General features: G+C 39.1%; 1 protein-coding gene across 2 annotated transcripts in view; it reads right to left on the minus strand.

Annotated features, from left to right (window-relative positions):
- ppip5k2 (diphosphoinositol pentakisphosphate kinase 2) overlaps positions 1-22,696 on the minus strand; it is a 139,358-nt gene extending 116,662 nt beyond the window's left edge. The window contains exons 1-8 of one of the 2 annotated variants that reach the window (XM_080189064.1): positions 21,986-22,696; positions 21,495-21,690; positions 18,086-18,176; positions 9,397-9,482; positions 6,848-7,002; positions 5,459-5,560; positions 4,956-5,117; positions 3,549-3,670 (exon numbers count right to left, since the gene is read on the minus strand). In XM_080189064.1, coding sequence (XP_080045190.1) covers positions 3,549-3,670; positions 4,956-5,117; positions 5,459-5,560; positions 6,848-7,002; positions 9,397-9,482; positions 18,086-18,176; positions 21,495-21,690; positions 21,986-22,114 — 1,043 coding nt within the window. In that variant the 5' untranslated portion in view covers positions 22,115-22,696. The remainder of the gene's footprint in view (positions 1-3,548; positions 3,671-4,955; positions 5,118-5,458; positions 5,561-6,847; positions 7,003-9,396; positions 9,483-18,085; positions 18,177-21,494; positions 21,691-21,985) is intronic. The other variant, XM_080189063.1, reaches the window with a different exon arrangement.
- Between the last annotated feature and the right edge of the window lie 250 nt (positions 22,697-22,946).

The raw sequence follows: 22,946 nt of genomic DNA on the forward strand, positions 1-22,946 counted from the left end.
GAGGCCACACCGGGAGTACTGTGCAGAGTTTTGGTCTCCTTACTTGATAAAGGATATACCAGCACTGGAGGGGATGTGGAGGAGATTCACTCGGTTGATTCCGGAGCGGAGAGAGTTGGTTTATGAGCAGAGAAGACGGAGTGACATCTGGATGAGTGATATCTGGAAGCCGGAAGCAAAAGACTACCTCCCTCAAGAAGGCAGCATCCACTTGAGCCACCAGGCCTTGATCCCCTTGATCCATTGAGTCTGGGCACAGAGGCATTCCTGAATCCACTGGATGGCTCCAGGAACCATCAGAACATCACCTCTCTGGCCTTAGAAGCTATTTCCCTCATTGGAATTCAGAAGAATGAGGGGAGATCTTACACGAACATATAAGGTTATGAAGGGATTAAATAATATAGAAGCAGGGAGGTTATTTCCACTGGCAGGTGAAACTAGAACTAGGGGACATGACCTCAAAATAAGGGGGAGCAGATTTAGGACTGAGAAGGAACTTTTCACCCAAAGAGTTGTGTAACAGTGGAATTTCCTGCCCAGTGAAGCAGTTGAGGCTACCTCATTGAACGTTTTTAATGCAAGGATAAATTTTTGAGTAAAGGAATTAAGGGTTATGGTGAGTGAGTGGATAGGTGGAATTAAGTCCACAAAAAGATCTTATTGAATGGCAGAGCAAGCTCAAGGGGCCAGATGGCTTATTCCTGCTCCTAATTCTTATGTTGTTATGTAGGTCACTGAAGCACAATGCAGCGCAGGAAGTGGATGAATGGTTTCATGTAATCCACCAGACCAAGTTGTTTCTCAGCTCCCTCCACTCTCAAACTCTCATCATGACTATTTTTTTGACTTGATTTATTATCGTCACATGTATTAGTACACAGTAAAAAATATTTTTTCTTGTGCGATGTACAGGCAAAGCATACCATACTTAAGGAAGGAGAGCAGAGAGTGCAGAATATGTTGCAGTCATAGCTAGGGCATAGAGAAAGATCAATTTAAATCTGAGGTAGGTCTATTCAAAAGTCTGATGACAGCAGGGTACAAACTGTTGAGCTGATGTAATATCCTGTTGGTGTGACACAAGATCGGAAGTCCTGACGAGATTCCAGAGAACAACTGATCTAATGGACATTTATGAAATGCAAGTGAATAGAAATTGTGTTCACACCACAAGGAAGGCTGACCCACCAGTGCGAAAATTACAATGTGGTTTCACGTTGGGTTTCCAACTTTTTCATTCCGCTACATTTACTGTCACCAAACTTGCCATGGATGGGATGAGAGTATTCCATCCATTAATCTGTTTCTCTCTCCAAAACTACTGCCCGACCTGCTGAGGTTTTCCAGTACTCTATTTATATATTTTAAATGGAGCTATTTTGGAGGAGTAAAGAGAATAGAGAAAATTGGGAATGTGTACTCATATTTAAAAGTATTAAGAATGCGTATGTGATAACTGGCTTTGTAATTGGGGCACTGAACAAAAAAAAACAATCAAGTCACACTAAACCTTTAAAACTTTGGTTAAGCATCAGTTGGAGTAGTGTACAATTCTGGACATTGTACTTTTGAAATAACAAAGCAGGGGAGATTTACCAGGATGATAGCAAGAATGAGGGTGCTCAGTTACATCGAGATTTTGTGGAGGAATTGATCCTTAGAGAAGAGCAGGTTAAAAGGAAAATCAGTAGAGATGTTAAAAAAAGAGGGGATTTTGATGGAGTAGTTACAGAGAAAATAGCTGGCAAAATGAACTACAGGTGAAATTAGGAGAATTTATTTCACACCAGTTGGTTGTTAATTTCTGGAACACACTATGCAAAGAGTTAGTGGAATCATATTCCATGGAAATTTTCAAAAGGCAATTGAACATGTACTTAAAAAGGAATAATTTAGTTATTGGGAGAATACTGGTGCATGGGGCTAAATTAAGAACTCTTTCGAGCAGCTGGCTCAAATGTGACGGACAAATATGTAAGATTCTATGATTTTATTCTACAATTCCATAATCACAAAAAAAATTTCCAAGGGTTTTTTCATTGGATATATTTGCTAATATATTTAAGAGTGGCAAGCAAGTGCTGTGATTGTGACGTTATCGTATCTTTAAGAAATTCTTTTTTTAAATCATGTCTTCTGCGGCTCTCTCAGCCTCAGCTTATGCCACTGTTGACGAGTTAGCTGGAGAAGGCTTTTTATTGCTATTTCAGTGGTTTAAATATGATTTTGTTTATTTTTATTTTGGAATCTTTTATGACATTGCATTATTCAGAGGAACGTGGGTTGGGAGGTCATGCGTTTTGGACAGCTTTTCTTTCCTTCTTAGTGAGTTTAATGTTTCATTTTCTGTTTGGCTGCAGTTGGAGGTTTAAAAGAAGTTTTCTCTTGTTATCCCCGTTTTTTTGAAAATTTTGCTGGTTTGTTGAAAGTAAGACTTTTTGCCTTCCTGGAATAGAAAATCTGTCACTAGCTTGCCTAGGGACTCTCTCTCTCACTGGTGTTCTGGGAAGCTGCTCTGGCTCCACATTTGTCTGTGTGTGCCTCAAAAGAGCTGCAGCATTCATCCAAAGGACTCAGTCTTAGTATCTTGTGAGCATTATTCTTTGCTGTGTTAAGCCTGCAGAAAGGGTTTTTTTGTCTCTGGGAAGTTTTGTTTGATTAGAACATTTTAGGTACATTTGTTAAGGGTTATTCATTATATTGGTTGTTTTGTTTGTAACTGATAAAAGTTATTAATTTTCTTTCCATACATGTTAACTATATTCGCCAATAAACTTTGTTTGATATAAGTTCCCTGGTGTATCACTTGAATCATGCCATAGGTGGAACATATCATGCTTATCCTATTCACATTTAAAGTGCAAAACTTATGACCCAGGCTAGCTTCATAAAACACAAGTTTCTGCCCTAAATTTAACATTTAATACAGCTAAACTAAATTTAAAAAAAAATGCATAAACTGATCATTTTAACACAACTATTTTGTCCATCATCTATGAGTAACCTAATCGCAAATAATTGGAACTAACTTTCAAAACTATACCAGTTACTGATGTCAGTGTGCAGTTAGTTTCTTAGTAAATCAAATATTTACATGTGCAGTTAGCAGAAATTCGTTCTGATTAATTCAACCTCGGTGCGTGGCCAGTTTTGTGGATGGGGCTGACTACCAAAGCTGTATTTGAAGTATCTGTAATTGGGCTATCTTAAAATTAAACTCCTTATTCTGAAAGTAAACATAAGAAAACCTGTAAAATCACTCTCTCCACGTGGCTGGATTAAGTCAAATATTGGACGAGGACTATGTGATGCCAAAAGCAATAGGTGTATGAAGCAGATAGATGTAGAGTTACAGATACCGAAATGAGAATTGCATTCCTTGAAATTGTGTGCAAAATTATTTTACTTGTCTGTGCACTTCAACATACACAGATTTTTCTAAATATCAATTAATTGTGCACCAAACAGATCCTTAAAGTTGTTCAATATTCTACAAGATTTATTATTTTTCTAGCATGTGCTGCTTTGATAGAAAAAAATTTTACCCCAAAATCTTGGCACAATCATCATAATACTTCATGGAATTCTTGACAAAGCTGAAACCATTAACATCACAGACATAGGATTGGCCATTAGCTCGCAACAGGTCAAAACCACAAACAGTTTGCTATCAAAAACAAAACAGAGGAAAATTAATATTAATTCAGTAATAATAAATACAAATAAGGAAACTTTTTAAAATTATTTAAATGGTAGCTATCTCAACTTTGCACATACTGTCACTCAATTTCAACAGCCAATTGATAATTCACTGCCAGCTATTTGAAATCAAATCATCAATGTGAAAAGTTCCAATTATGATCAAATCTCAAAATGGTCACAGAAGGAATTTCTCCCAACAAATGCATTTAATAGTCAGCAATTTTCAGACATTTCAATATAGGTTAAAACTGATAATTTGAGTATCATACATATACCAGAAATAATGTCCACAATCAGAATATACATTAAGCCTCAGTAATTCAACGCAACTTGCAGCACACAAGTGGAAAGAGTTTAAGTGAACTGTCAGGACGTTTTTCACAAATGCTTGAAAACATGTTCATGATTTTAAAGATTAGTTTGAAGTGTTCAAACTGCATTTCTAAAATACTTAGAAAAAGTGTAATTTCCTTGAATTTTTAAACTTTGATCATTTTCTCCACAACACACTCGAGGCCATACCTTGAGTAGTGTGTGCAGTTTTGGTCTCCTAGTCTGAAGAAGGACATTCTTGCTACTGAGGGAATCAGCAAAGGTGCGCCAGACAGATTCCTGGAATGGCAGGACTGACACAAGAAGAAAGACTGGATACACTACAGAAATTCTAGTGTACTCACTAGAATTTAGAAAATGAGAGGGGATCTCATAGAAACAAATAAAATCCTGACGGGACTGGACAGGCTACATGCGGGAAAAATGTTTTTGATGTTCCGAATTTCACAGTAACTTCATTGCGGTGTTAATGTAAGCTTACTTGTGACTAATAAATAAACTTTAATTTTACTTTATGTTGAGGAAGTCCAGAACTAGAGGTTATAGTCTACGAGTAAGAGGTAAGCCATTCAGAACTGAGATGAGGAAGAACTTCCTCACTCAAAGTTGTGAACCTGCAGAATTCTGTACCACAGAAAGCTGTGGGGGCCAATTTGTTAGGTTTGTTCAAGAGGGAGCTGAATTGGTCCTTGTAGCTAATGGGATCAAGGGACATGGAGAGAAGGCGGGAGTGGGATACTGAAAGTGCATGATCAACCATGATCATATTGAATGATGGTGCAGGCTTGAAGGACTGAATGACCTACTCCTGCACCTATTTTCAATGTTTCTAACTTCATACGATGTCTCACTTCTCTCAACACAATCAAACATTTAATTAAACTAATTGTAAGCGTGTGTTTTATTCTACCACCTACCTTAAAAGCAAGGCAAACTTTCCAGGCAATTAACTTCTCTCGAGCATTTAAAATGACAGGATAGCGAACTTCTTTTCCTTCACTGTCTCGTTCAACTTTACCATCAAGAGCAGGAGATTTGCGGGCTTCTGCATGAGCATAATCTGGTCCAACTGTGTAAACCTTAAAAAGTGTTTATTAGGAAAAATTATATTCAAGTTTGCTGTCGAACCTCAAACAATAGTCTCGTTGAGAAAGGCAAAACAAATTGACTTTTAAGTGCAGTTTATTTCTATCAAGAAAGCTAGTTGCCATGGAACACGTTTTACAGTACTTCTACAGTGCAGTAAAAACAAAATAAATTATTTTCCCCTCAAGGCAAAAGAAATCTTGCTAGAACATTGGGATTGTTCTAGGAAGAACCTCATGATGCTATTGCAAATGAAATGGTTCAGATCTTATGCTGATCGTAGCTTGAAAGTCCATTATGCTTTTAAAAACAGACGATATTTGAATATCCGTACCTTCACATCTGTACCATCTGTTGGCATAAACTGCTCATATATATAAGAACCTGTTTTCCGGACACTGCTTTCAGGGGAGTAGACACTGCTTCTGCTGCCAATCTAAAAAATGATATATAATATTTACTTGTGTAGCATTTTAACCACATATCCACTTCATCAGCAAAACTACCTACCTCCAACTCCTTGACATTGCTCGAATCTGCCCTGATTTTAGTTCATCTGTTTTAATTTTGTGTCACAAGTAGGCTTACATTAACACTGCAACAAAGTTACTGTGAAAATCCCCTAGTCACCACACTCCAGCACCCATTTGGGTACACTGAGGGACAAATTAGCATGGCCAACGCACATATTCAGACTGTGGAAGGAAACTGGAGTACCTGGAATAAACCCATGCAGATACAGGGAGAATGTGCAGACTCTGCTCAGACAAGTGCCCAGAGAAACCCATACAGACATGGGATCGATATGCAGACTCCAAACAGTGACCCAAGCAGGGAATCAAACATGGATCCCTGATGCTGTGAAGCAGCAGTGCTAACTAATGTGCCACCATGCCACCCCAATGGTACTGAAACCCACTGCCATGGCTTTGCAACGTCAAGAGTGGACTATTCCAATGCTCTCTCTCAACCCTCTCTCCCATCCTCCATCCTACTACATAAATCTTTATGAATCAAAAACTCTGCTGCCAACATCATTACTCCTGTCTAGTCCCATTCACTCATCACCCGTGTTTGCTGGCCCTCAGTCCAACAATTCAATATCCAAGTTCTCACCTTTGTTCTAAAATTCCTGTGCTTTCATCCTTCTCTATCTTTGTAACCTCCTCTAATTGTAAAGCACGACCAGATCTCCAACCCTGCTTTTAATTGTGCCTTCATTAGAGCCTGAGGCCTAAGCTCTGGAATATCCTACTTAAATCTCTCTGCCTGTTGACCTCTCATTCTTTGAGAAACTCCTTAAAACTTCTCCTTTTGACCAAGCTTTTGGTCGTCGCCACAGATGCGGGTTCTTGCACACACAGTATTTTACATTGATCTGTTATTTGAAGTTGAACCCATTCCTTTCACTCCACTTTCAGCAACGAAACATTTAATTGTCTCAACCCTACTTCTTCACTCTCTCCTAATCTTGCCTCCCTATTTCACTATCTTTCTTTAAAGCCCTTTACAAAATATATCACTTAAATTAAGCAGTTGGTCATCTCCCCTAACCCTGTCACAAACTGCAGCCTTCACTTTTTAGAAAGCTGCTCAGAATGTTTTTCTACATTAAGCTTAATAAATAAATGCAAGTTACTTAAAAAAATAAATTCAAATGTTTTTAACTTTTCTGAATTAGCTAGACTTTTGTTTAAATGTTATAGTATCATACAAAGCGTACCTTTCGAAAGAGTCGTTGGCTTCCTCCGCCAGCAGATGTTGGATAGTAAATGTAAACATTGTGGTCCTCTGCACTCACTGGCTTCTCCACAAATGGTTTTTGAAAGACATCCCCATTGACCTCGACGTGATCTTCACCCTCTACCAAATTACATTCTGAGAAAAAAAAAGTTTCATTTTTTAGTTTTTTAAAAAATTGTTTCATGGGATGTCATTGTCAGACAAGGCCAGCATTTATTGCTCATCTCTCAAGGTGGTTAATAAATATCCTCATGCGATGTGTATTTTACTTTGAATTAACCAACATAAACAGAACAATATTTAACAACTTTTATTTTTGCATCCCACTACTGCATAACTTGTTCCAACATTATAGTTCAAACACAAGTATTCCATTCAATCATTACATGAGCGTAAAGGGGACTATTTGCTCTGTCAAGCAATAGAAAGGCATGCAAGAAAAGGATAATTATTTTGAAGGGGTACTTTAAGCCAAGTTAGCATAAACCGAGAACACCCAAGTGGTTCAGGAACAATCAGCATTGTGAACCATTGTGATGGATTTTACTAACCTGCTGGAGATGGATTGGGAATCTGCACATCTCTCCAGCCATGCATTCATCAGGACTAACCTTTTTCTAAACTCACTAGTATGCGGCACTGAAAGTAATCTAGAGATTACCATCTCCTGGGTCCTTTTTTTTAAAATCTACTTTCTGGCTACTTAAATTCTGCTTGCAGGAACTCACCCTTTCCCTACCCACATTATTGGTACATATACAGTATGATTTATGTTTGCCCTCCTTCTTCAGAATGAGAAACTTAAGCTTTTCCAGGTAGAACAGACACACTTGGGAGACACACTTATATAAATCTTAAAGATGATTACGAACATTGAGGAAGTGAAAAAAAAACTTTAAAGTAGACTGCAGAAAAAGGTATACAGGTTCAAAAAGCATTCTGAAAATTACTGTTCAACTATAAGGAATTTTTTTCCTCAGAGTGAATCAAGTGTGAAATAGAATGAAGGTATTAATGTTAATAATTAGGTGATAATAGTAATGATTTCATTCCATGTAATGTCAAGAAATGGCTGAGTCCACCAGATACAACAAAGCTTATTGGTCTGGTTGCAGTGCAGCTCACACCGCAATGCAACTCTAGTACAGCAGGCCTGTGCTCCAAAACTAGTTGTCTTTCCAGCCAGGTGCTGCAATACAACTGCAACAGCGATAATTTGAAAATTGCCTATATGTCTTCTCAAAAATCCAACCCAACCAATTACTGACTATTACCCTACGCCAAGTGATGGAAGGTGGTGTCAACAGTCATAGCCAGAGGCAATTGCTCACCAAAACCTGCTCGATGATGGTCAGGTTATGTACCACAATTATCACTTGATTCTAGATCTCATTAAACAAAGGTTGAAATACAGAGGTGTAGTGAGAGCATCTAACCAGCGTGCCCTCATCATCAAGACAGCAACTAGCTGCGTTGGCAGAAAGAGGACCTGGCAAAACTGGAGTGGGTGAAGAATCTCACTGATTCAAAGGAATAGTTGGTTGTTTTTGGAGGCAAGTCAACTTATCCCCAGAATATTGCTGCAAGAGATCCTCAAAGCTGCAATAAAGGCCTAACTATATTCAGCTGCTTCATCAGTGATCTTTGTTCCATCACTAGAACAGAACTGGAACAGTTTGTTAATAACTGAAGAATGTTCAGCTTCTTTCATAATTTCTCAGGCAACTTCAAAACAGTGACATGTCACATAAGAAGCCAGGTTTGTCTTGGTCTTGCTAAAGTGATAAATAAATTGATGTCATAGAGGTACTACACAAGAATCATCCACACAAGAGAATCTAAGCACCATCTCTTAGCGTTCAATGGCATTTCCATCATTGATTTCCCATAATTATCTTGGGTCTCATCACTGACCAAAAACTCAACTAGACCTGCCATATAAATCCTATTGGGGGTCGTACCAAGATGAACAGTAAAAGTTCATGATCAAATTTGTAATTTGATCAGCAGCCTGCCAGCTTCAACAACCACTTCCTCCTCCACCAGTACAGAATATCTGCAATGTTTATCATCTGGTAAAATAGTAAGCACTCAAGTCTTCTTTGACAGCACGTTTCAAAACCCATCTATCACCTAGAATGATAAGGGCAGAAGTGCATGTAAACATCACCACCTCCAAATTTCCCTGCAAGTCACATACCATCCGGGCTTGGACACAGTCTTCATCATCACTGCATCAAAATCCCTAGTACTCCCTATCTAACAGAAACGAAGGAGTACCTTCATCACATTGACTGGAGCTTCTTCTGGAGGCAAAGTATGGATGGACAACAAACTTTGGCCTCATCAGTTCATCCATGTTCTGACAATGAGAAATAGAATTTCTCTGGATGGGTAAATCAAGATAAGCAAACCTCAAATGCAATCATCTCAAGGAATTATAGCTTACAACAACAATAATATCAAATTGTATCGATATAACATTCAATGTCAGTCAACAAAAGATGGACAGTTCTAGAAATGGGTTACCATCAGGTTTATCTGGATCACGATTCAGTATTGCAAAGCGTGGCAACTCAATCCCTTCTTCTTTCAAAATATGGTAAACTTCCCTCCTGCATGTAAAAAGTCAGTTAAGCACAGTAATAAAATATGAGGTTTATTTAAAAAAAAATTAGATTCTTATGTACAATCAGTAAAGAGCAGCTATAGGTTTACAATACAACTCCTGTGTGATGAATCTTAAATTAAGCCGTTTAAATTCCCATACAATATCACAGTAATTAGAACAAAGATGCATATTAATCATAGCCTTATGTCCCACTTGAGAATTATATTAGGTATAAAGTGCATGAACTTTGACAAATTCAGGCTTTGGTGTTCATTACCATCCTCAGGTTGAGTACTTACTGTGCAGTTTTAAATGTTATTTTGAATTTTGTCAGCATTACTAGCCATTTCATGCAAGTCAACACATTGATCCATGAAAATAGTCAAACTTACCGGATGATAGGGAAAATAACCTGCCAGCCATACATAATCTTCTTCACATATTGCCTGCTGAGCAATTTGCACAACTCAGCTGACATGCAGGAGTATCAAAATCAAATAAGGACATGTCTCCTGATAGATATTTAACCTCCAAGAATTCCTGCCACCAGTACACCGCCTCAAAGCATAATGGCGGGAATTTTACCACTTGGCCCTCTCCAGAATCGGGGTGGGCAAGGCTCACAGAATAGAAATTTCCATTGGCCTCAGGCATGACTTTATGATCTCGCCCGAACAAGGTTGCAAAATTCCACCCAATGAATCTATCCCAAAACAAGCACTGTATAGAGCAGAGAATATGGAACATCATCAACTTCTTAGGTAGTCACTCTGGATCAAGGATGACTTGCTTCCTTTTAGGGTTCAGAGATGCCCGGTAAGTTCGACGTGCAATCTGCAGGCTCTGCCACGTGCAGAATTGGTTGTGCTTGAAGCATCAAATAGATGAATTGTTTGGAGGTATGTGTACTCTCACTGGTGCCTTGACTTATTGTCTGCTAGTTTCCGAACAAGTCTTTCACTTTGTTCACTGCCTTCCCAAATTAGTCTTCTCCATTTTGGTTGGTCACAAACCAGGGATTCCCATGAGTCAAGCAGGGATGTTTGACATTTTCAAAAGAGTTTCTGCTGTCCAGCAATGGTCTGGGTTCCAAGTAGAGCAATTGCTTTGGGAATCTGCTATCAGGCATACGAATAACATGTCCTGCCCAGCAAAGTTGATTTTGAGTGATGAGTGCCTCAACGGTGAGCATGTTGACTTGGATGAGGACACTGCAGTTAGACTACCTTTCTTACTACCTGCTTTAGAGGATCTTGCAAAGGTGGCACCTACCAAATGCTGACCAATTCTCTGAAGCATACAGGAGTGCAAGAGTCGCTGTGGCCTGGCAAACATGACAATATATCAATGACTTGGATGAAAACATAGATGGACGGATTAATAAGATTGCAGACAACACAGAGATAGATGGAGTCGTGGATAGTATAGAAGGTTGTCAAAGGATACAGCAGGATATAGAATAGTTGCAGGTATGGGCAGAGAAATGGCAGATGATGTTTAATCTGTGCAAGTGTGAGGTGCTGCCATTTGGGAGATCAAATGATATGGGTAAGAATACAGTTAATTGCAGGACACTGAACAGCATTGATGCACCCAAGAATCTTGGGGTTCAAGTCCATAGCTCCCCAAAAGTGGCTGCACAAGTATTTAGGGTGGTGAAGAAGCTGTATGGTATGCTTGCCTTTATTGGTTGGGGCATTAAGTCAGGCTGTCATGTTGCAGTTTTATAAATGGTTAGGCCTTGCTTCGAGTGTTGTGTTCAATTCGAGTCGCCACATTACGAGGAAGATGTGGAGCCTTTAGAGAGGTTGCAAAAGAGGTATACAGGATGCTGCCTGGATTAGAGGGTATGAGCTAAGAGGAGGCTAGACAAACTAGGGTTGTTTTCCCTGGAGCAGCAGAGGCTAAGGGGAAACCCGATAGAAGTCTATAAAATTATGAGGGGCACAGATAGGGTTGAGTCAGAATTTTTTCCCCAGACTTTAAATGGCTAAAGTAAGGGGACATACACTTAAGGAGAGAGGGGGAAAAGTTCAAAGGAGATGTAAGGAGCAAGCCTTTTTTTTTAAAAAAAAAAATAGTGGTAGATGTCTGGAATGTGCTACCGGGGTGGTGATGCAGGTAGATACGATAGGGGCATTTAGATAAGCACATGGATATGCAAGGAATAGAGGGATATGGACTAAGGGCAAGCAGAAGGGATTAGTAGAATTTGTCAACAATGTTTGACACATCGTGGGTCGTAAGGCAAGTTCCTGTGCTGTACTGTGCTTTTTCTATGAAATCTAGATCCACAAACACTTTTCTTTAGATTGTGCTTGCTCAATCTTTGCCCAATGCAATGAATTTTGTCAGTTATGTCTGCCCCTAGCAAACGATACACAAGTGAGGAGATAATCTGCAGAACAGATGGGAAACTGTTTATCCTGCATTGCCTTCAATCCAAAATCAAAATCACTCCATTCAAGCCACTGTGCTCAGATGGCACTTATGTGAGCTCACTTAGAAACCGAGCTCCATGTAATTGTTGGTTCCTTCTGTAAAGCATTGGTGAAAATGTTTTCCAGGTATTTAGTGAAACAAGTCTTCTTCCAACCAGCTCTTACAGGACAATAGATCCATACATCAATTTAGATCAATGGTAAGATCTCAGAAAATATGGACTATTTTCTAATTTTGGGAATCTTGTCTTGACAAAGCAACATTGGGCAGTAAAAAATGCTGCAAAATGGATAAGATTTCATTCTCAGTACATGGCTCTATGGCTTAATGTATGTAAACCTGACTTAATGTCTGTGACAGATTGGAGGTCAGTGGTGCTTCCAATTTTGAAAGACTGGATTCTTCAGACTCCTTTAGGGATCTTGTCTGTCCTGTCTAATGTAGCATACTGGAGTATGTTAGACTAAGTCCATCAAAGCATTCACTATAATAGACTAATATCATAGAAGGAAGTAAAATGTACTCTTGTGAACTGACTGTCTAGGATAAAGCAGCAACAAAGAAACCAGTGTAAGGAAATGTTTTGCAATCATTGTACATTCATATTTTATGATATAGTTAAGTGTTTGCAGCTAGGAGTTATTGAAACCAATCCAACCAACAACATAATCATGTACGGTGGCAAGTGGTAAAAACATGGTGCTAGAAAAATCTTTACCACAACCAGCGCTTCAAAAAAGTTACATGTCTAAATGAGGTCAAAGCAGAAGAGATTTGCTTAGTTTCAAGTCTCACAGCAAAGCCAACGTGTGAGCAGGGCAGGACACTTTTATAAGCAATGTGGGTGTACCTGTGGATGACCTGTTAGTTACCCTAAGAGTCAATGAACATAAAGCCACTAAGTCAGTCTGTGATGCACTCAGACCCATTTTAATTTCCAAGAGAATACAATTAAAAAACAAAGTTCAATAAACATACTCAGGTATAGAAGAGAAAGCATTGATGGGTTTATTAATGATTTGGACTGATTAGCAAAAGATTGAGAGTATAATAATTTGAATGGAAGAGTTATTGAAGTAGCTGATTTGAAAAAAAAAATCAATGGGATTTGAGCACTGTTGGCTAGGCCAGCATTAATTCCCCATCCCCAGCTGCCCTCGAGAAGATGACGCTGAGCTGCTATCTTGAACCGCCGCAGTCCATGTGGTACAGGTACACCCACACCCACATTGCTCGAGGAAATTCCAGGATTTTGATCCAGTGACAGTAAAGGAATGGTGATAAATTTCCAAGTCAGAATGATTAATGGTTTGTAGGGAAAACTTCAAAGTGGTATTCTCATGCAGGTGCTGTCCTTGTCCTTGATGGTTTGTAAGGTACTGTCAAAGGAGCCTTGGTGAGTTACTGCAGCCTAACTTGCAAATAGTACACACTGCTGCTACTGCACATCAGCAGTGGAAGGAATGAATGTTTGTAATTAGCACCCAATCAAGCAGACTATTTTGTCCTGGTCAATTTTAAGCTTCGAGTGTTGTTGGAACTGTACTCGTCCACAAAAGGGAAAAAAATTTCATATTCTGGCTTGTACCTTGTAGATTGTAGACAGGCTTTGGAGAGTCAGGAGATGAGTTACTCATTACAGGATTCCTAGCCTCTGACCTGCTCTTGCAACCACAGTATTTACATGACTGGTCTAGTTCAGTTTCTGGTCAATGGTAACACCCAGGATATTGATAGTGGGGGATGCCAAGGGAGGATGATTAGATTCTCTTGTTTGGGGATGGCCATTGCCTTGCACTTGTGTGGCACAAATGTTACTTGACACTTGTCAGCTCAAGCGTGGAAATTTCCCAAACACACAAAGACCTGGACATGTACTGCTTGTATCTGAAGAATCAAATTGTGAACCTTGTGCAATCATTAGTGAACATCCCTACTACTGACCTTATCATGTCACAAAGGTCATAGATGAAGCCGCTGAAGATGGTTGGGCCTAGACATTACCCTGAGGAACTCCTGCAGTAATATTCTGGTGCTGAAACGACCGATCTCCAATAACCATAACCATCTTCCTCAGTGCTAAGTATGACTCTAGACAGGGGAACATTTTCCCTGATTCCCATCGAATCCAGTTGTGCCAATGCTCCACCCAGCTAATCTTTATGTCATCAGCAAACTTATTAATCCTAAAAGATCATTCCAATTGGACCAGTTACAAAAATTGAGATTACAAAACACTATTTGCATATTAGAAGTCTTTCTTTTTGCAATTTATTTCTACTTTGTTCCTGATTAAGAAACCTTAATTATATTGCATACTTAAATATCTTTATTTAAAAAAAAGTGTGATTGTGTTGATTTAAGTCAAATAATTAATCAAACGTGATAGTAACTGGAAAATCAATGATGTAGACCTGCTTTCCCTACTTTTGTTTTTTTTTCACATTGGCCATTCACAGCTGGTATTTTATCTACATTATTGTTTTCTCTTTCAAACTAGACTTACTAAAACAAAGTTGTCTAAGCTGAGCAGAAGTTATTTTTCTTACTGTATCTTGAGCCTTGAACTATAAGCCAGGACAATAAGCTTGCACTTGGCGTGGTCAACAAGTGTGGATTGCCTCACATAGAATCATAGCGGTTTACAGCATGGAAACAGGCGCTTCAGCTCAACTTGTCCATGACATCCCTTTTTTTGATATCCTAATTTTTTTTAAACCCCTCAGAACATTAGCTGAGTTAGTGAATGCTAACTCCTAAAGCCAAGTAATTTCTTCTGGCCCTATGTTGGATGCAGATAGTGTCCAATTCAGACTCAGCAGAGATCTATGATGTGGTGCATAGTTTGCTCTCTCCCACAGACACATAGGGGACAAGCACTAACAGCCCATCTGTAGATGTTGGTCAAGCAGGGACCATGACTCTGTTGAGGGTGGGTCACATTTTCCTTGGAAGATTGAAACCAGTCAGCTGTTGGATTGGGTTTGAGACCAAATATTTGTTTGTCGTGTCCAATAATTCCCATTCATTTTTCCAGGTGGAATTTGCAATGAAGTCCTGTATAAGAGAGATTTTCCAGATCAGCATTACTGAGTCATACTTTGAATGGGCTGAAGTGTGGAATCAAGAGATGGAGGTTGAAGCCTTGCAGTGCTTTTGAGAATTGATAAGAAAGTCTGAACAGAGACGGGACTAGAGCCAGAAATTTGACTTTAAAAAAAAAGGTACAGCCACCAACATTCAGGGCTGCAGCTGGAGTGGATTAGTCAACCACTCAAGACTATGGGTGGAAAGGCCATCAATGTGACTGACTGGAATGTCACACCCATGCAAGTTTATCCAGGGAATTGGTGATGCATTAACCAAGGGGAATTTTATCATTTTGGGAAGCTGTCATGAACAGACTAATTTGGGGTTACCATTTGTAATGTTGTATGTACTTATGATATTAATAGTCACTTGGAGGTACAGAACTCCAATATTGCTGAAAAAAGAAATTTTCTTGTCAAAGCCCTTCATGTACACATCACAACAATTCTTAGTACCAAATATAAAGGAAAAGACAATTTATACTGCACAAAGATCACACTGATAACTTTGCAAATAGATGGAGAATGCAACAGTCAATGGTGACTGACTTACTGCCAAGCATCGTTTGAAACTTAAACTAGGCAGCTGGACTCCGACTGGTCAAGACACTGCCCTGAGGAATGAACCTACAAATGGCTGTCATTGATTTGTTAGCACAAGTTTTAATAAATTAGTATGATACCATAACCATTACAGTCACTTGGTAAAACAAAACTTGAGTACTGAAGAGATTTGCTATTGAAGGTTTTTATCTTGCACTCATCAGGACAAATGCAAGAATACTGAACTTCAAAGGAAAAAGAAATTAATGCTGCATGAGAACAGGATGCTGATTAATCAAGATATTGCCATGGAGAATGCATCCAGGAACACTGATCTTGTGATGGGCCAAACAAATCAAATACTAGGAGGAGAACATTGAAGGAACAGTGATCAATGTATTGTGCATTTTAGGTTGAGAAACAAAAAGGACAAGAAAAATGCACAATAAGAAAAATTAACTTAGGGAAAGCCAATTTCAATGGTGTAAGAATGGATCTTGGCTGAATTGGAGTCAAAAGGTTGGTAAGAAAAACCACAGGTAATCAATGGTCCATCTTTAAAAAAGCAATAACTTAGGTTAATTAAGGAAAACCAGCATGGGTTTCTTCAGGGTGAATTATGTTTAGTGAAAACAGTAAAATGGGCGGCACGGTAGCACAGTGGTTAGCACTGCTGCTTCACAGCTCCAGGGACCTGGGTTTGATTCCTGGTTTGGGTCACTGTGTGGAGTTTGCACATTCTCCTTGTGTCTGTGTGGGTTTCCTCCCACAGTCCAAAGATGTTAGGTTGATTGGCCATGCTAAAAAAAATTGCCCTTTAGTGTCCTGAGATGTGTAGATTAGCAGGATTAGCAGGTAAGTATGTAGGGATATGGGGGTAGGGCCTGGGTAGGTTTGTGGTCAGTGCAGACTCGATGGGCCAAATGGCCTCTTTCTGTACTGCAGGGTTTCTATGATTTTTATGAAAACTTGGGGATTTTTTGAAGGGGTAAAAAGGGTTGATCAAGGCAATGCTGTTGATGTATTATACCATGGACTTATAACAGGTGTTTGATACTGTCGCACACAGATTTGAGAAAAGGTGTAACTTTTAATTGAAAAAAAAGAACATTAGCAACATGGATATGGAACTAGCTAAGCAGCAGGAAACAAAAAGTAGTAATTACTGGATGTTTTGCATGCTGGAATGTTAGCAGTGGAGTTTCCCAGAGTCCAGACTGGGGCCTTGCTTTCTCTGATGTATATGACTGAGCTAGACAATGGTGTACAGGCACAATTTCAAAGTTAGTAGATGGAGCAAACTTGGGAGTATTATGAATTGTGAGAAGGATAGTGTAGAATGTCAGAGACATGGGCAAATTGGTGGAATGGGCAAACAGGTGACAGAGAAAGATCAACACAGAAGTGTGAGGTGATTCCTTATGGTAGCAAGGACATGGAGAGATAGTACAAATAAAGGATAAAGGATATAGCTCTAAAGGCAGTGCAGGAGCATGGGACCTGGGTGTATATGTATCTAAATCATTGAAGGTAGCAGGACAGATTGAGAACAAAGTACAGCGTCCTGGGCTTTAATATTAGGGGCAGAGACTATAGGAGCAAGGAGGTTATGTTGAATTTGTAGAAGTCACTAGTTCAGCCTTAACTAGTGTATCTGCATGTAGCTCTGGATGCTCCACTGAGGGATGTGAAGGCATTAGAGAGAGTACAGAAAAGATTCCTGAGAATGGTGCCAGGAATAAGAAACTACAGTTATAAAAATATATTGGAAAAGTTAGGACTGTTCCTTGGAGAAAAGATTGAGGGGAAATTTGGTAGACTTATTCATGAGCTGTCTGAACAGAGTAGATAGGGGAGAAACTGTTCCCACTTGTGAAAGGTTTGAGAATGAAAGGGCACAGATTTGAAGTAATTAGTAAAAGAAACAAAAGCAGTAAAGAGAAACTTATTTTAAATGTAGCAAATGCTTAAGGTTTGGAATGCACTACTTGAGTGTGTAGTGAAGGCAGGTTCAACTGAAGCATTCAAAATGGAATTAGACTTATCTGAAAAGAACGAATATGCAGGGTTACAGGGAGAAGGTATACCGAGTAGTACTAAGTGGTTGCTCAGGGAGTCGGTGCAGACACAAATAGGTCGAAGGGACTATAATATTTCTGTGATCCCTCAAGTTTTTGTTTTAAATTCGAAAAAAAATTCAACTCTGACTGGTTAAGGCACTGTCTAGGGGGATGCGTCAGGCAACTGTTGTTCTCCATACTTTTCTTTAATTGAAAAAGGCACAATGACTGGATATATTCAGTTTGCAGAGGACAGGACCCTTTGTAAGAATATGTATAGCTTCTAGCAAGCATAAGCAAGCCATATTGTGAGCCTGACTGATCATTTTAAATTGTTCGTTCAATTCTTAGCATATAATTATTAATAATAATTTATAATTATTCACCAAGGGCTGTCCGTTGCAAAACCACATTGAATGTTGGGTACCATGTTCTAAGTTTTGCAAGCACTGCCTTGGTTGCCAGACACTTACCTGTCTTGAATATTATATTGCATGTTCAAGTCATTAATAACAAATGGCTTCCTGAGCTTTGCATAAGCCACTGCTTTGTCCAACAAAAATCCTTAAAAAGCAAAACAAAAATCAGTGAATTGAAGATTTCTAACTCATACCTAAAAATAAATTCCATAGTTTATTGGACTAAAACAAACATGATAAAGAATGGTATATCCCAAAATGTGTGATTCACAGGGTCAGAGGTTTACTGCAAGGAAACAGACCCTTCGGCCCAACTTGGCCTTGCCGCCTTTTTGTTTTAATTCCCAAAGCTAATCCTAATTGCCCGCATTTGGCCAATATCCCTCTATACCCATATTACCCATGTAACTGTCTAAATGCTTTTAAAAATCAAAATTGTACCTGCCTCTACCACCACCTCTGACAGCTTCTGTGAAAAAATTGCCACTCTGGACCTTTTTGCATCTCTCCCTTTAAACTTGTGCCCTCTAGCTTTAGACTCCCCTACCTTTGGGAAAAGATATTGACTATCTAGCTGATCTATGCCTCATTGTTTTATAGACCTCTACAAGATCATCCTTTAGCCTCCTATGCTCCAGGGAAAAAAGTCCCAATCTATCCAGCCTCTCCTTATAACTCAAACCATTAATTCCCGGTAGCATCCTAGCAAATCTTTCCTGCACTTTTTCTAGTTTAATAATATCCTTTTTATAATAGGGTGACCAGAACTGCATGCAGCACTCCAAGTGTGGCCTTAGCAATGTCTTGTACAGCTTCAACAACACGTCCCAACTCCTGTATTCAATGTTCTGACCAACGAAACCAAGCATGCTGAATGCCTTCTTCACCCCTCTTCCACCTGTGACTCCACTTTCAAGGAGCAATGAATCTGTATCCCTAGATCTTTGTTCTGTAACTCTCCCCAACACCCTACCATTAACTGAGTGAGTCTTGCCTTGGTTCAATCTACCAAAATGCATCACCTTCCATTTATCTAAATTAAGCTCCATCTGCCATTTATCAGTCCATTGGCCAATTGATCAAGATCCCATTGCAGTCCAAGATAACCTTCTTCATTGTCCACCATACCACCAATTTTGGTGTCATCTGCAAACTTACTAACCATGCCTCCTATATTCTCAGCCAAATCATTAATATAAGTGACAAATAACAGTGGACCAAGCACTGATCCGAAGCACACCGCTGATCACAGGCCTCCAGTTTGAAAAACAACTCTCTACAACCTCCTCTGACTTCTGTCATCAAGCCAATTTTGAATCCATTTAGTTACTTCATCCTGGATCCCATGAGATTTAACCTTATGCACAACCTACCATGTGGTACCTTGTCAAAGGCCCCACTAAAGTCCATGTAGACATCATCAACTGCACTGCCCTCATCTACCTTCTTGGTTACCCCTTCAAAAAAAAAATCAAATTTAGAGACATGATTTTCAACTCACAAAGCCATGCTGACTGTCCGTAATCAGTCCTTGCATCTCTAAATACCTGTAGATCCTATGTCTCAAAATACCTTCTAACAACTTACCCACCACAGATGCGAGGCTCACCAGCCTGTAGTTCCCAGGCTTTTCTCTGCAGACCCTTCTTCAGCAACGGCACAACATTTGCCACCCTCCAATCTTCAGGCATCTCACTGTGACTATTGATGATTCAAATATCTCTGCTCGGGAACCCACAATTTCCTCCCTAGCCTCTCACAATGTCCCGGGATACTTCATCAGGTCCCGGGGATTTATCGACCTTAAGTGCTGTAATATGTACATTCAAGACATCACTATATATTTCCCCAAATTCCCTAACATCTGTGCCTTTCTCAACAGTAAATACTGACAAGAAATATTCATTTAGGATCTTGCCCATCTCTTGTGGATCTGCACATAGATGACCTTGTTGATCATTAAGAGGCCCTACTCTCTCCCTGGTTACTCTTTTGGCCTTTATGTATTTGTAGAAGCTCTTTCACAGAAGGCATTCAGCATGCTTGGTTTCATTTGTCAGAATATTAAATACAGGAGTGAACATAAACTTAAAAATTCAATTTATTTATTGTCACAAGTAGGCTTACATCAACACTTCAATGAAGTTACGGTGAAAATTCCCTAGTTGCCTGTTCAGGTACACTGGAGGGAGAATTTAGCATGGCCAATGCACCTAACCAGTACGTTTTTCAGACTGTGTGAGAAAACCAAAGCATCCTGAGAAAAACCACGCAGACACAGGGATAACATGCAAACTCCACACAGACAGAGACCCAACCTGGGAATCAAACCCAGGTCCCTGGTAAGGTAAGGCAAGGCAGCAATGCTGACCACTGTGTCACTGCACTGCCCATGCTTCTGATGCAGAGCTTCACCCACTAGAGATAATCTTGGGAATTCTCTTTACTACATTTTTCCATCCATTAATAGTCAATAGATTATCTCCAAATCCCACATTCCGCTGAAAAGAGATCAACTTGCTATATTTAATTTCTAAACAATTTTGTAAATATAATGGTTTGGGACTGATAATCTTGTGTTCCTTGCCCAAACACTTCTGACATTGCTATGTGGGCATAAGATGAAAAATAAAAATTAAGGATAAAAATAACAGGCTAATCACAGGAGCAAAGATTTAAATGAGCAGCTGTAACAGAATAAATTAGCCATTAACAAACCTGGAACCTTCCTGCTAGAGTCATCCATCTACATCCAAAGTGATACCATAATCACAGTAGTTGATGCTTTGGTCCAGTTCTTCAAAATGCCAATTTTTGCCTGTAAACTACCTTCCCATTCACAATTGAGTAAAATTAAACCAGACTCAAACTCCAATCTCAACAACTAGTGTAAAAATTGACTAATGTAATAATTGGCCTCAGTAAAGCTGGACTTGGAAGGAGAAGAAATAAGCTCAAAATCAAAGGTTGATTGTTATCCAGTAATTCCTTCTGGAAAGATGCAATGTGGGTCTGTTAAGTGAAGTAAGCCCATCTGAATTTACCACATAACTGAAGTACTGGAAAGCTGTAAATATCAACGCCTTTTGGGAAAAATCTGTGAGTTACCGCTGCTCACAGTCTTTCCTATGGGTGTTTGCACTGAAACTTGTGATTCAAACTCCATTTCAACACAGCAGCCCCTGCAGGGAAAGAACATGTGAACAGTAGTATCCAACATCTTCCAGAGCAGTGGGGCAATTAAGCCAATTACTATTTGATTTCTGCATTCAACTCCATATGCACAGACACCACGTGTTGCCTGTCAATTTATTCTTTAGTATCAGTAAATGCTGATAGCCTTAAGCAATCACAAAATGTGGGCAAATAATCCTCATGGTGCTCAGAAAAAGACAGTGAATAAAGCAAATTATCTCAGCACTCAAAGTGTGGTCAGACATCAAATGCATCACAAAACTGCTACCTTTTGAATGGAAAGAAATGAGGCAATCACAAAGCGGCCACTGCTCCACTGGCTCATTTAGTATGGTGTCTTCTTCAAATATCACAGTTGTAATGTATTTGAATCTGCAAAGTCGTCCCAGAATCTCACTCATTGGCTTTGACTTAGATTTCTTGGCCATGGCACAGATTCCAACCACAATCAGTCTTTCTGGCGGCTACAGGAGAAAGCAAGGTCACAGTATACATAATTAATCATTAACTATGTAACAACCCTATTAAACTGGACATTTTTTCAAGATGAAAAAAAGGCAGCCACCCACATCTAGTGAACAGAATCACACTGTAAAACTTTAAATACAAGCCTTTACGAAGTGCTGAAAATAGTAGCTTATAATTTTTGTCTTTAATTCTAAATTTAAGCCTCAATTGTCACATACATGTTGACTTCAAGTATATTGCTTAACATTAATTTCTTAGTACGTGAAAAATCAATCAGTACTTAACACTCACAGAATCACATTCTTCATCTTGATCAAAATCTTCAAACTCTTGAGGCTTCATTTGATGCAGCAGTTCCACATCTTCTGACCCAAGAAAGAAGTTGTGACACGCTGTTGTTTCCAGGCCATGAGCAGACATGATTGTTCTGGTCTGTGCTTTCTATCAATAACTAGCAGCCAAATTACTAACAATGGAAACAACACCTTCTGTGCAACCAAACAAAAGTTGCTCAGGCCTGATTGCTCGATATGTGGTTAACTACTAAATGCACTTAAAACTCAACTGAAAAGTGTACATATTTAGTCCGTGTACATTGCAGTACATCCCAGAGCACAGATATCGTGTGACAAGGTTACATTCTTCCATCTAAAAATAGAAAGGGCAAAATTTCACCTTGGTATTAAGTAAATGAGTTTATCATTGGATAGATTCATAAGAACAAAAAATCTGCTAAGTCAGCCACTTAATTTGTATGGCATAAACCAAGAAACTGAACGGCTTCAAAATTAAAAAAAACGCCTGAAGTAACTTTTAGGCATAACAAATGACAGGAATAAAAATGAGGGTTAATGCGATGCTGTACGTGGTCAGAATTGTTTACATAACAAAAATCACATACAATGAAAAGACAATGGGCTAGCCATGTCACTTAGAGGAAACTGGGGAAAGAGCCCAAAATTTGCTTCAAATTGCGCTGATTAGATTACTGTTCAAATTTCAATTTTCAACTAAAATTCATTTGTATAATCACAAATGTGAAATCTTCCATGAACCAGCACAATTGAGTAGTGTAATAGAACAGTTGTTTCTTTTACTCTTTTTTCTACTTGAAAGTATCTGTAGAGTGCTAACATGGTGCAGTTTTATCAATACAACTGAAAGTGGATTCATTTCCAAAAGAAGCATATGTATCCAGCCCTTCACCTGAGTCATTTCATCAAAATCACCAAAAGTGGCTAAATCTATGTCA

The sequence above is a fragment of the Carcharhinus amblyrhynchos genome, chromosome 5 (genome assembly GCF_965287045.1).
Source record: "Carcharhinus amblyrhynchos chromosome 5, sCarAmb.v2.hapA, whole genome shotgun sequence".
NCBI classification, from domain to species: domain Eukaryota; kingdom Metazoa; phylum Chordata; class Chondrichthyes; order Carcharhiniformes; family Carcharhinidae; genus Carcharhinus; species Carcharhinus amblyrhynchos.